This window comes from Maylandia zebra, linkage group LG11, assembly GCF_041146795.1.
Source record: "Maylandia zebra isolate NMK-2024a linkage group LG11, Mzebra_GT3a, whole genome shotgun sequence".
NCBI classification, from domain to species: Eukaryota; Metazoa; Chordata; class Actinopteri; order Cichliformes; family Cichlidae; genus Maylandia; species Maylandia zebra.
In genome coordinates, this window is record NC_135177.1 from 19,364,940 (window position 1) to 19,378,722 (window position 13,783).

The window sequence follows — 13,783 nt, forward strand, 5'->3', positions numbered from 1 at the left end:
CTTCTCTCCAGCCCCCACTGTCCCCTGCTCTCCACCACTTTCAGATTAGACTCTAATAATTTGGTAATAGATGATGTGAAAGAGGAGAAAGTTCAGCAATTAGAAAAAGTCAGCAGAAAAACATGGGTTTACAGTTTCTTTGGCTGCACTTCATTTATCACCAGTGTTATAGTCACTCAGAGCATGATGAAGTGCCGAGACCACAGCAACCTGCACCATAGCTGGACTCCATATATTAGAGAAACAAAAACAAAACCACTAAAAGAATATCTACAATAAAAAATGATGGTAGAAAATCAGAGGTGTATCGGTTTAGGTTCAACAGCAATAAGAGACACAATAATTCAGCTGTTTCTATTCTCACCAACACAGAAATTTTATAGCTGCATTTAACATGCATCCTGTACCATTGCATAACATGAGCGAAAACAAAAGTCTTCAAATCCCTAATACAAAACAGAGATGGTTGCAGTTTTACAGATTTGGAAAGGTCTGTAGTTTCCAGTTTTAGCAGATTTGCAGTGCACAAGCATTTTACAAGGTGTCGATTGTTGCCCGGAGATCAATGTCTTTCTTCTGACTAACAGCCCCGCTCGGAGCCTCTTCCCATGACCACCGCTGGGATGGAGGAAGCTCTGTTACCAAATGACTCACTGGGAAAAAAAACAACCTGAAGTGTTTGGCAGTGTTCAGAGAGGCTTTGTGAGTAATCGCCATCCACATCCTTGGACACTTTATTTGCTCTCACTCTCACTTTTTCCATCAAGCAACTTTGCAGAACCCTAGTTTCATCATGCCAGAACCCTGAGATAAAAACTGAGGAAATTTAGAACACACAAATAAACCCGCTCTGCTATTTATAAACATCCGCATCTGCAACTCAAACCAAAGTCCTCAATTTAGCACAATTGCTTTGCCTTCAAGGGGATGGTGGCAAAGTGTTTCTCTTTCTGCTCCCTAGTTAGCAGACTGGTTTATTTTTGCTGATGTGATCACATCCTATCATGCAGTAGGTTTTGTCAGGTGTACCATGACGGTGTGGAGGAGGTGCAGAGAGTGTATCTGCTGACGGGGCTGACGTACCAACTGTGACAATCCCACTCCATCGATAATGTACAAACCAGATGGAGGAGAGCTGGGAATGAGACATGGGAATGTGCAGGATTGTGGCATAAGATTTTGACAGTGAGCATATCACTACTGAAACTCTAGTAGTGTTTTTTCTTCTTAATAGGTTTGTGATTTTTACATCATGGCTCCATTCATTCGTCAGACCTGGGGTATTTCTTTTACAAGGGCTTTAAAGGCCTTTGAAGTACCTGCAGGGATGTTTTATGAATTAGTAACTTTTTAAAGTACATAAAACTTGTTCTGAAGTAATCGCACAATTGGTTTGTTTTTTTTTTGGGGGGGGGGTTTAATCAGTGAATGCAACAGTACTATTGTGTTGTTGTAGGTGGTTACTTGTAACTGTTTTATTGAGGGCTGTGATTCCCAATGTGCAACTCCAGGAAATTTTGCCCTTAGTATGTATAAACCTGAGTGGTCATGTGATAATTAATGCAGTGGAAAAGAAAAAAAAAGGTTGTGACAACCAAATGTGAGAGCATTGAAGCAGGATGGACTTTGGTGAAACTGCTAATTACTAATAAACTTTTTTTAAATACTGAAACTACAAGTAAATTCTTGCTTAAAGTATGTACAACACACAAAGTTCAGCACCTATCAGCCCAAAGATTCATGGGATTACAATGTTTAGGTTAAAAAAATAACAATTTAGCAGTTTTTTAATGTTTCCATTTAAATTAAGTTGTTTAATTCAATTATGTTTTATTTATGTAATGATGTAGTGCCAAATCACAACAACAGACGGTGAGACCTGAACAGTTCAGGGTTACTGTTCAGGTCTTACTGGATGAAGTGGTCTTATAATTATACAGTATATGAGGCACAGGATTGCCTGTAAGTAAATAGATCATGAAAGTAAATAGATCATGAAAGGTTTTCTGAGTCATTTCATGACTTGACTTTTGCGTACGTTTGACCAATATCCCTGACAACATTTTAACTGTAGTGGTAAAATGGCAAATTGACCCATTCTTTACTTTTATAGTCTACTTGAACACATAGAGGTTTATACGACATGCCTCATTTACACAAGAACTTTTCTCTAGACCTTAGTGCTTCTCTATCTAACATTCACACACCAATGGATGCAAAGAGCAACTTTGGGTCTGGTCTCTTGGCCAAGGATTAACTTTCAGACTGGAGCAGCCAGCAGTTGCACCACCAACCTTCTTATTAGTGGATGACCTGCTTGAGCTGCTGACTCAAAGCCTCTGCAGAGTAGTCCAATTATCATGCTGGAGTAAAACAGATAATAATTTCCACTGAAATTCAGAAGCCTAGAAGAAATCAAAATAATATTATACCTGATTACTGCAAGGTGTTTTTAACTACAGTAAAAGCCTATTTAATGTCACAACTGCCGGTGGTTGCATGGTACATATTCCTTTTTTCATCTCTGTTTTACGACTTCAAAAAATCTAGCAGATGGTAAGAGCAGTTTTAAGCTGCAGATGTCTACATATTACAACAACAAGCAAGCCCTCATCATCCAAATGAAGCTCATACTTCTGCCATGACTGTTGGTTATGTATTGGAAAGTCTAGTCAGATAACATTTTCATACCTAACTTGAAGTCAAACTTCACATCTTGAAACTAGCTGGGTGGCCATCATGACCACACAACTTCCACATTGATGAGTTAACACATCATGAGAAAAAAAAACCCAAAACAAAACACCAGCAACACAAAACCTGCTATCTACTATTCAATGGAGATAAGGGATGGGGGATAAATCTGTCACAGAATAGTGTCCTCTTGACTAATTTCTGTCAACCAAGAGGGAGAACAAGTGGGGCTGAAGGGCTACTATTCCAAAAACAACATAGCTGGAAAGGTAGCCTATTGGGTCCTGACAGATTGGTCTGCCTAAAGAACGAGGAGGAGGAGGAGGAGGTCGCCCTTAACTGACACATGGGGAGGAGCAGAGGTGAGCAGAAATCTGGAGGAGATGGGAACACAGCTGCGGTTCAGGGGAGAGTTAGTGTCTACTTCCAAAGGCTTCCCTGGGAGTCTGAATTTATTGGTGCCCACTGGTTGAAAGCCACCTAATGATACTGTCATAGAGGGATGAGTCTATCTATCTATCTATCTATCTATCTATCTATCTATCTATCTATCTATCTATCTATCTATCTATCTATCTATCTATCTATCTATCTATCTATCTATCTATCTGTCTGTCTGTCTGTCTGTCTGTCTGTCTGACACCCTTCACACCCCTCCTCTGTTGTTTTTGGCGCTGGATATGATGCTTTCCTTTGCGTCTTTGGTCCTGATCACTCCACCGCCACCACCACCCCCGCATCCCTGCCTATCATCCCTCTTTAAAGTGTTCTTTCTCATGTGCAGCTGGAGCACTCTGTTTGACCTCATCTCTCCTCATAGAGGCTTTATTAATTGGAGTTGTGGTGGGAGTCCCCACAGCACGTGTGGTTAGAGCGAAGAGCCACCCTCATCACTTAACGTACTGCAAGTCTCAGTGACATGCCATGTTATGTTGTCGTCCAGCCTGTGCTCTGCCAGTGTTGTTTTAATGGGCTTGAAGCCAGAGATAAAGATGCAGCTGTTACATTTCTAACATTAAATTACTTTATTTCATACAAAGACCGATTACACTTTAACTCATTCACTGCCATTGACGTCTATAGCCGTCAATGGCAGTGAATGAGTCAATGGGTTTAACTCATTCACTGCCAATGGCTGGCAGTGAATGAGTTAATGGTGTGTGTGTGTGTGTGTGTGGGGGGGGGGGGGGGGGGGGGGGGGGGGGGTGTCAAATCAGTTACATTTTTTCTTATTTTTTTACTGACAGCATGATTGTGAGCCAACATGCACCTTCAGAGCACTTCTGGATATGGGAGCGCTCCAATAAAAATACTCATGCTCATTCCACAGATACCTCAATTTACTGTAAAGGTTTTGCAAGAAAGCCCATTTTTTATGCTGTTGTGCTTTGTAGAGTTTGTCCCACATTTTTTATTTGAGTATTTTTATGGAAACATATTTGACTGAGAGGTTAATTTATGTTCTCTAGAGTCATAAAGCATCAGCAATGTGACAGGTTTTTTTTTGTTGTTGTCAAGATAGTTGAGACAAAATTGGGGGAAAAATAATCAGAGATCAAAGGCATTTACCTATTCAAGATTTGTAGCTTTTTCACCAGCAGATAAAAATCCAGTAAAATTTGAGGAGAGCTGGGTCTGTTTATTATCAAGTAATTACACTGTTTCTGGAAAGAAATGCTGTAGTTAAGTTGTATGAATGTTATTTTTCAGTGTCTGAGCGGGAAATAAATCAGTCATATATGTCTATTATGTCCATGTAAAATTTAACATGTCTGTTTTTCTTTTCATGTATATTTTGCATTCATGAAATATGAAGTGGAGGACACTCCTAAATGTACAGCACCATCAAACAATATTTTGAAAAGGAAGCATTTAATCTTAGTGCTCCTACATTGTTAGTGGTTCAGCGCGTTCAGCTGTCTTCTAAAATGTTTGGTGAACCAATTTCTCACTCTGTGTCTCAGATAAAGTGAACATGACTGGCTACTTTATTTGGTACACCTTCATCAGGTACACCTGCGACCATTTTAGCAAGCAAACCTGTGTATGCATCTGTGGCCACTCTATTAGGTACACCTTTGGACCCTTTCTTAGGTATACCATGCACCTTTTAAAATGGCCACCCACTTTATTAGATACACCTCTGGCCATTTTATTAGGTATATCTGTGGGCATAAAAAAACACCACTTTATTATGTATACCTGTTATCACGTAATCAGGTGCAGCTATATATGTAGCCACTTTATGCCTTAAAAAAGTTGCAGCACTTTTGGTACATCTGTGTGTCTTTTAAAAATGGCTGGACACTTTACTACGTACACCTCTGACCACAACATTAGGTATAAATGAGGCCATTTGATTAGGTACACAATTACCAATTTTTTTAGGGACACCTGTGTACTGAATAAAGTTGCTGGCCAATATATTAAGTACAAATGGCCACTTTATTAGGTACATCTGTGCTCTAGTAAAGTGGCTAAGCACTTTTTCAAATTCCATCCTTTTTATCCAACCTGTTAACCTGCACCTTTTAAGCAGCAAGGCCTAGACCAGGTCTGTCAGAATAATCCTACCACAGTTTCTTCATAAATTGTACTGTCTAGTAAGGAGTAAAATGCACAACTATGTAACCCTGCTAAATGCAGAAGCATTAAATTGCTTGTGCAGTTGTTTGCATAGTTTCAACTCTGGAAAAGTAACTGTGGAAAACTGTAATTTAGTTTATTGTAAAGTTTCATAGTCACTAACAATCTACAGGTTGCTATTTTCTCCCCGGAGATTTCACAGTTGTTAAAAGGCATATTTCTATATACGTGAGAAAGTAAACACATGTCCATCCAAATGCACTTCTGTATAAGTGTAGGGGAGGGCATTAGTGAAGGCCCTGCTCCAGCTACTTTGGTGCCCCAGGTGGGATTAGGATTTGGTGCCAGTAGTGTGGGCAAACAAACAGCAGAGTCTGAAAGGCTATAAAAAAAAAAGTTTATGTGAAAGTCAGCTCCAGAGCCTTTATGTATTTTCTTCTCAGCTGTTTATTGCACTGTGAGCAGTGTTTTTAGCAATGCATGAACCACACTGGATATTACTGACAGGCTTTTAAAGATCAGATGTAATGAAAACAAATAGATCTTCCTCTTCTTTGGTGATGTTCCAGCTTGTGCCCTGTATGACTTTCTTGAAGTCAGTTGTCTGTTTCTAATCCAAGCTGTACAATACTCTTCATAGGACCATTTTCATACTCTGCTTTGACAGACATGTAATCAGATTATGATGTATAATTTTTTGACTTGAGTTCCTTCAATGATGTTATATTAGACTGGTCACTATGTGCCATGTCACAGTGCAGCACCTGTCGATCTCCTACAGCCCAGCAAAATGTGATAAAGCTACTGTAGCTCTGTGAACAGATATTTTCATTGCATGGGTCAGTGCACTGGTCTCCATGCTGCAGCAGCATGGGTGAATGCGTGTGTGGTCTGCTGGATGGCAGCATGCTTTATAGCCAGCAGAAGGCATGACTCAGTGGTACCGAGGCATTAGATAAAGCAGGACCATAAAATGTATTTGGATTATGCTCTAGTTTTTCACTGACAGTTTAGAAATCAGTGAGTTCTTGTTTTTTCTCAATACAGAGAATACATAAATTGTGTTTTGTGAGTAACATTTGGCCAGTGAAACTCTTCCTCAAGCTCTCGGAGGAGGGTCTGTGTTTGTTTTGTGTGTGCAAGTGTGTGTCTGTGTGTGTTTTAAGCCGAGATTATACTGCTGGGATGCCAGTTCTTCACAGTCCCCACATCACCCAGAGTTTCCAAGCTGTGAAAACATACTGGGCGTTTGTTGGTTCTTAGTGGCTAATAAGGTGTCATTGTCCGGTTGAGCTGTCTGATATCCCGCAGAGTCATTAGGATCACATGACGAGATTTAACAGAACATCCATTACACTCACACTCATGCCTCTACACATCTGCACTTCTTTGTGCACAACATGAGCCTTTCGCTTCTCAAAAAATGATATTTTTATTAGATAAGGAAGGGGCAGAGATGGGCTCGGCTTTGCTGCATTTCTCAAAGTAAATTTGTATTCTGCTCCGTGAAATCTGGCTTGAGCCACGATTAGAACCTGTAACATCAAAGCGCCGAGGCTTTCAAAGGCTTTCTTTTACAGCTAACTTCAGCAGTCTTGGCTCCTATGTGTCCAGACAACTTATAAAGGGCTGTTTTCATCATCACTTCCCAATTCAACACCCCAAATCTCGCCATCCCCCGCTATCAGAAAGAACCCTGATTACGATGTCTGGTTTCTCCACAGACTGGGACATTTTGAGAGTATTTCAGAGGAAAAAATGTGGTCATCCAACTCTGCTGCTTGACCTTGTTAGTCCCGAGGGCTGATTAGACGCTATCTGGAGCTGCTCTTTGAAGAGCGCACCTCTGTCTTTTCTCATTCCGTGCAGTTGATCCATCTTGGCGAGCTGGCACTGGACTCATTGCGGTTACACTTTAATGGAGTGAACATGAATATCACTGTCAATAGCGGGAGACTCATACATGTGGAGGGCTGTGGTTTGTTATTTCAATAGATATGAGAAGGTTGATAGAGAAACACGGCCTTCCAAAACCTGAGCAGAGAAAATAGACAGGTCTCTGTGGATCTCGCTCTCACTCAGTGCTTCGAGAGTGAGAGCCTGAGTTGCGCCTGCCTTGATGTGACCTCAGGGAGGGGTGGTTAATGACGCTCTGGGGTCACACATGACTGGCGTGTCAAGTTGCATGAATCAGTAATATGCCTTTGACTTTATCACAACAGCCACTCATTGCTCATTGATAAGGGAAAAGGCTTTCTTCATCTGTCACGTGCCACTACTCTAGGCTGAGCAGTAAGAAAGCAGTCGGTGCTGCTTATCTCCTCTTCGTGCACTTCAAGCCCTGAGAGTCTGTAACTGACCGATGAAGGTTTTGTCCTTATTGAAGATCAACACTGGAGGAGTTGTCCTGTGATGACATCATATTCTCGAGAAGCAGCTGTGTTTTCTCAGAGTTACTTCAGCAGCAAAGAGCTGAACTCTGGAGAAAGATCTGCCAAGAAATGTAAATGTAGCATGGGTGTCCATCCCAGTTTCTGCATTACTGCTTTTTAAAATGAGGAAAGATGTGGACTCCTCGTGAACTAAGTGTGCACTCACTTTGAAATCACAACTCCTCTGGCACAAGTGTGGCTGCAGAAGTTACAAAGCTTAGTTCACGTGTGCAGACGCAGGAAGGCAACCGACTGAAACTCCTCAGTGATACAATACAGTGTAGTCATAAATATCTGAGTTGTAAAAGAAGATAACAAATAGCAACGAAGCACTGCGCTACACTTCCTTTGTAAGCTGTAACTTATTTTTAAAGGCACGATAGTGGAAGTGTTGAGTATCATAATTTATATATTTATCATGGTTTTTATCTAAGAGAGAGATCTGCAGCACTTAATTATTCAAGCAAATTTTTTCCAGCACTTGAATAAATGTGCTTTGCGACAGTTTAAGTACATGACACATGGATTGACATTAAAAAGATGAAGGCTTCATTCATTTGAACACTTTATTTCATTTCAGTTTAAAGGAAACAGCTCAAAAAACAGTAAATATAAAACTGGATTATCTCTTTTGTACAGCAGAGATGATTGTGCAAAGTTTTACACCAGAGATTTATTATACTAGACAGATACGCTCACCTTGATGAGGCCTTAGCTATTCTGATTTTTTTTTTTTAAGTTGTACAAATCTCTGAAAGTCACAATCTTTAATTAAACATTTCACATGTACTTTTTAACAAAGGAAAATGAGTGAATGAATGAGCATGCATGTTTTGCAATAACAAATTTCAAACACAGTTTATTGTCTCTTTAGTTAAAATGTAAAAGTTTTGATACAAGGAGGAAACCGCTCACTTAAACAAGCCTGTTTCCCTCGGAACAATACGTCTACTAAGTCTCAGGCCTCCACGAAGATGTAAATGGATGTTTGGTAGTGTTGTGACCTTCGACCCTGGCTGACCCCCCCTGTTTCCTGAACCAGATGCTGCTCCTGTGGACTACACTCTTCCCAACCTAAACAAAGTAATCCTCCACTAAACAAGATGGATATTGTATCACCAACCTAGTAAATACCAGAGAGCCAAACACACAAAGCTGCCCTCTTTTCATCTCTCTGACTGGAAACAACAGGCAAAAAAATCATTTCCTTTAGTTTTGTCCAGATTGAGCAAGCACATAACAATTTGAATCTAACACTGTTTTACATGAATTTTCCCCCCAATGTTACAACTAAAATAGCCCTCTCGGTTCTTAAAAATAAACTTTTACACTATATGGTAAAATGTGAGATGGGATCACTTATCCCATGCAAATCTATATGGCCAATATCTACAGATACCCCCACAATTTACTATAGTTGATTCTTAAAAAGAGAACAGTTAGTGGAGATTATAGCACACACAGTGATCCGAAGTTGGATGATGGATGAGCAGTTGGCTTGTTTAAATGATGGATTGGTGAAAGGAAAGAAAGACCTCATCCTGGATCATTATTGCTGTGTTTTCTCATTTTGAAGACCTTTCTAGCACAAACAGCATCAACACCAGGATCCTAGCAAAGTCTTCCTTTTGCACTCCCCAGCCGTGTAGAGGCATGTTATGCTTAAGCGGGTGAATTAAATCTCTTTCGTTAAGGAACTTTTGCGTGATACACACCGATTCTTAGGAATAAACAAGACATGACACCTGCACACGTGCCAGCGTTATATCTGTTGTGTGCGCCCGTTTCTACTAATTTATTTAGTCTGGTTTTTTATTCCAGTCTCAGTTTGATTTTCTCTCCTGTTCAACTACAAACTTATGTTTTTAATTCTCATGTCTTGTGTGTCATTTTGCTATGTGAACTTCTTCATGTGTCTTTTTTCCCCGTTTTGCTTGGAAAGGAAAACGGGGGAAATGCCTTGATCAGCCTTTGACTTTTCGATTCCTCCCTCACTGCTAGGAGCCTAATTAAATTCAGCTCTTCTTTCGTGTTCTGCTTTTCACTTCATTTTATATTTTGATGTCTATTTTGCAATCATAATAATCAGGCAATCATGAGAAATAGCACCTTAAGCTGCCTTTCCCAGCTCTGGCTTTGCAATGAGGGCTGTGCTGATAGTTGCCGAGATACTCCCGCCCCTCGACTCACGTAATTCATCTTGTTGACCAATCCCGTCGTTCCCCCAAAAAAGTTTACGCCATGCAGCCTATAAGAACTGCTTAAGTATCTCAAGTAACAGAAAAGACTTGTCTTTCCCGTAACCCATTTATGGATTCGTTGGTGCCTTCAAAGCCTGGTAGAGCCACAGGTGGACTAACTCTTTGACTTCATGAGAGGGAAATAATTTTGGGGGGACACTTTCTGGCCGCCATCGACCCAGGTGGAGATGTCTGAGGAAAATCTGGGGGAAGAATCGGGCAGCTCCCCAGTCTCTCCTGTGGACAGCCTGAGCAACAGCGAGGGGGAGCTGGACAGACAGCCGAAGAGATGTGGGAGGAAGAGGAGACCGAGCAGGAAAAATGGGGAGGACTCAGATAGCCCGACCCCTGGGAAAAGAGGGAAGAAGTCCAGCAGCAGCAGCCCCCAGTCTTTCGAGGAGCTCCAATCGCAGCGGGTCATGGCCAACGTCCGGGAGCGACAGAGGACCCAGTCTCTGAACGAGGCTTTCGCGGCTCTGCGGAAAATTATCCCCACTTTACCTTCGGACAAACTCAGCAAAATACAGACCCTAAAACTTGCAGCCAGATACATCGACTTCCTCTGCCAGGTGCTGCAGAGCGACGAGCTGGACTCCAAAATGTCAAGCTGCAGTTATGTGGCTCACGAGAGGCTGAGCTACGCCTTCTCTGTGTGGAGGATGGAGGGCGCTTGGTCCATGTCAACATCTCACTAGCACCTGGAGAAATCATGCCCAAAATGGTACGCTTGGCTTTTTTCAACTAAAACTGCATGACTGGAAAATAAATAAATAGACTGTTTTATGGCTGCACAGTACAGTGGTGTAATTCAACCTAAGCAGCTTTACTTTGTACACTTTTCCTTGTGTCTTTCTGCAGAGTTTCGTGACTTAGCGAATGCCTTATTTTACCTACAGGTGACTGCTGAATCTACTACTCACATTCTGAAAAGGGACAATCTGGAGTCCAATGCTGGATACATGGGATCGCCTAACGACATCAGAATTTTGTGCAGAGGCCCGAAAGGGACTCACAGCCGTGTGTGTTAGCTCCATACACCCCAATTCTGGTGTGTTTTCGTGCTGTTGACGACGAATGTTTAAAATTTCGCCTTTTTTAAATGCATGCCTTTGGGCTTTATTTCTGTGGAGGTCAAAGTGCATTATTGAAGTCTCAGTTTTTTTGTTTTTTGTTTTTCTCGTTTTTGTGTGTGTGCGAGAGAGAGGGAGCCTGTAATGTGTGGCTCACATTACAGGCTGACTTTGTGGATCTAACCTGTGCAAAAAAAATATTTTTCAGAATGCATTTATTTATTTATTGATGAAACGTGTTGGAGAATAGATCCTGTGTCTGAAATAAATACGTTCCTATTTTTTATTATCGTTTTTTCAGTTTTGTAAATGTTTGTATATAACTTTTTTTGCATTAAAGAAAGACGATGAAAGCTGCTTGCATTTGACTTCCCCCCTTCTTTTTACCCAGCGTGCTTGCCAGTGAGGAGGGCGAAACTACTGCCAAGTAAAGCACGCTTACATTTGATAGTCAACATAAATTACATCTGAAATAAATTAGCTTTCATACATCACGTGGAGGGTGATTGTATTTGCATATCCATCAATTTAATGGTAAAACCTCCCACTGTTGCCAGCTAAGAAAAACAGATGGCGTTATTACTGGCATGGATAGAAGTGTTGGATATATGTTTTTTTTTTAATTATTATTATTTGTTGCACATCCAAAAAGAAAATAATTTTTTTAAATCATAGTTTGGTACGCTTCTCACATATAACTAAACTATTTAAGGAAAGATTGAGGTCAACTCGTGATTTAAAAGACAGAAACGTTTTTATTGCAGCACAGTGTGTGCTGTTAAAAAAGCGCCAGTCAATCTAAAATTGCGTTTTAATTAAAACATTTTTTGAAAGCCCCGTGCAGTCTCCAGTTTCTCTCTCACTCTCTCTTTCTCTGGCTTTGTTTACAGTTGGATTAAGGCCTGTGCTTGAAACTCGCCATTATAAGTAAATGAGTTACACTGAGGTCAGATGAGCCCGCTGCTGGACTCCTGCTACAGTCTCCTTTCTGCCAGCAGCTGAACTTCAGCAGAAGTTCACTTCAGGGGTTATAGGATTTCAGAAATTCTTTAGAAATTGTCGTCAGTTACAAAGGACGTGCCTTATGAGATCATAACTGAGGGGAAAAAATCGATTCACGTCTGGTGTAATTGCACATATTACATCAGCGGTAATTTAGCGACTTCCCCACGTTGTATAGCCTTGAAATGTATTCCTGCGCATTGTCACTAAATAAATCTTTCACAGTGCTATCGTGCTGTGATTGATCTCGGTGATCTGGGAAAGTCCTTCTCGCTGTCCAAATCAAAGTGCGTGCCCGTTTGAAGGTGTGTAATTGGCTTGGGAGGCATGCATGGAATTCCCAGATGTCTATGAAACTTAAGGAGGCCGTGAAGGTAGGCTGTGGGTCCCCGCGTGGAAGCACTGGACGTTCAGGGGAAATGCCTCCCAACTATGTATCAACAGCATTTCCACCCCCCCGAAATGTTTACTGTGAACCATTTCCACTATAGCATCAGATAAATAATCAGGGCCCACAGCAAATAGAAGCTGTGACCAATCCCCATATTTCAAAAAGCCCATAATTTCCTTTTTTTTAAATAATAACAATAATTTCCAATTCAGGCCTTAGAAGCTACCTTAAATAAGTTTCCTCTCCCTTTCTCGGAGGAGAGGAGTTGGCAATTGACACGGTGCAGAGGCACAGAATGAAACCTATTTAGAACAGATGTTAGTATTTTTTTTAAAAGAAAAGTCACGTGAAATGAGCAGATGTTCAGACTGTGCAGAGACTCGCCGTGCAGCGCAGTGCAGTGCTGTGCACAGAGAGCTCGGAGCAGCTCCTCTTAGCAGCCTGTGGCACTACATTCAGATCATCTAGTACAGGTTTGATTAACGTGGATCGATTAAAGGGAATAATATGGATGTGACTGACCGTGGAAAGACAAAGGTAGGCTGTCAGAAAGGTCGCTCTGCATTGCTCGTGATGTTGTTGCCTAACGCTACACTTGCTGTTTATTTGTCTGTAAGAAAATGCAGGCAAATAAAATACAGAATGTTTTTTCTTTCAAAGCTGCCACCGCTACCAGGCCTACTGCAGTCAAAGTTTCACACTTCTTTGAAGCGATGTGTGTGTGCGTGCGTGAGTGTGTGTGAGGGGGGGAGGGGGGGAAGAGAATTTATCATCCAGCCATTTTGGGGAAGAGAGAAAAAAGAAAAGAAATGCATGGCACACATAAATCCCTGACAGAGGCTGTAGCACTACTGCCGTGTGATCATCGGCTGCGATTCATTTTTGTTCCGATCCCCCTTTCGCTTATAATTTGTATATAGAAACCTCACGAGTTACCAGTGAAGCTCGTATAAGCTGTGTCAACGTGAAACTATGAAAACTTTTAATTACAGTTTATGAAGTTATAATACTACTACTACTAATAATAATAATAATAATAATAATTATTATTATTATTATTATCATTATTATTATTATTATTATTATTATTATTATTATTATTATTATTATTATTGAAATGCTAGATTATAGCCAAAAATCTTTCAAACTTTAACTTTTATGTTGGGCTTTGATTGTTTTATCGTTGTTGTTTAGTTTAATTGATGGCAGTTTGTTACTCATGTTACTCAGGTTACTGTTCTTAAATCAGACTACAATTAATATAGTATTTATTTATTTATTTATTTATTCATTCATTCGTTTTAGCAAGCCCATTTTAGCAAAGACTGATAATTTATTAAATAAGAAGCTCAACAATTTGTCCACTTA

The 13,783-nt window shown here is 40.6% G+C and overlaps 1 protein-coding gene across 2 annotated transcripts; it reads left to right on the plus strand.

Annotated features, from left to right (window-relative positions):
• The first annotated feature begins 9,997 nt into the window (after positions 1 to 9,997).
• On the plus strand, positions 9,998 to 11,379 carry twist1b (twist family bHLH transcription factor 1b). 2 transcript variants are annotated; one of them, XM_004541513.4, is made up of 2 exons: positions 9,998 to 10,673; positions 10,811 to 11,379. In XM_004541513.4, the coding sequence occupies exon 1, from the start codon at positions 10,141 to 10,143 to the stop codon at positions 10,645 to 10,647; it is 507 nt and encodes a 168-aa protein (XP_004541570.1). In that variant the 5' UTR covers positions 9,998 to 10,140; the 3' UTR covers positions 10,648 to 10,673; positions 10,811 to 11,379. The 2 variants fall into 2 exon arrangements, with proteins under 2 accessions (XP_004541570.1, XP_004541569.1); XM_004541512.3 differs by having other exon boundaries at positions 10,849 to 11,379.
• Positions 11,380 to 13,783: the final 2,404 nt, after the last annotated feature.

Coding starts and splice junctions, on each gene's coding strand:
- twist1b (XM_004541513.4), top strand. CDS start 10,141: ATGTCTGAGGAAAATCTGGGGGAAGAATCGGGCAGCTCCCCAGTCTCT.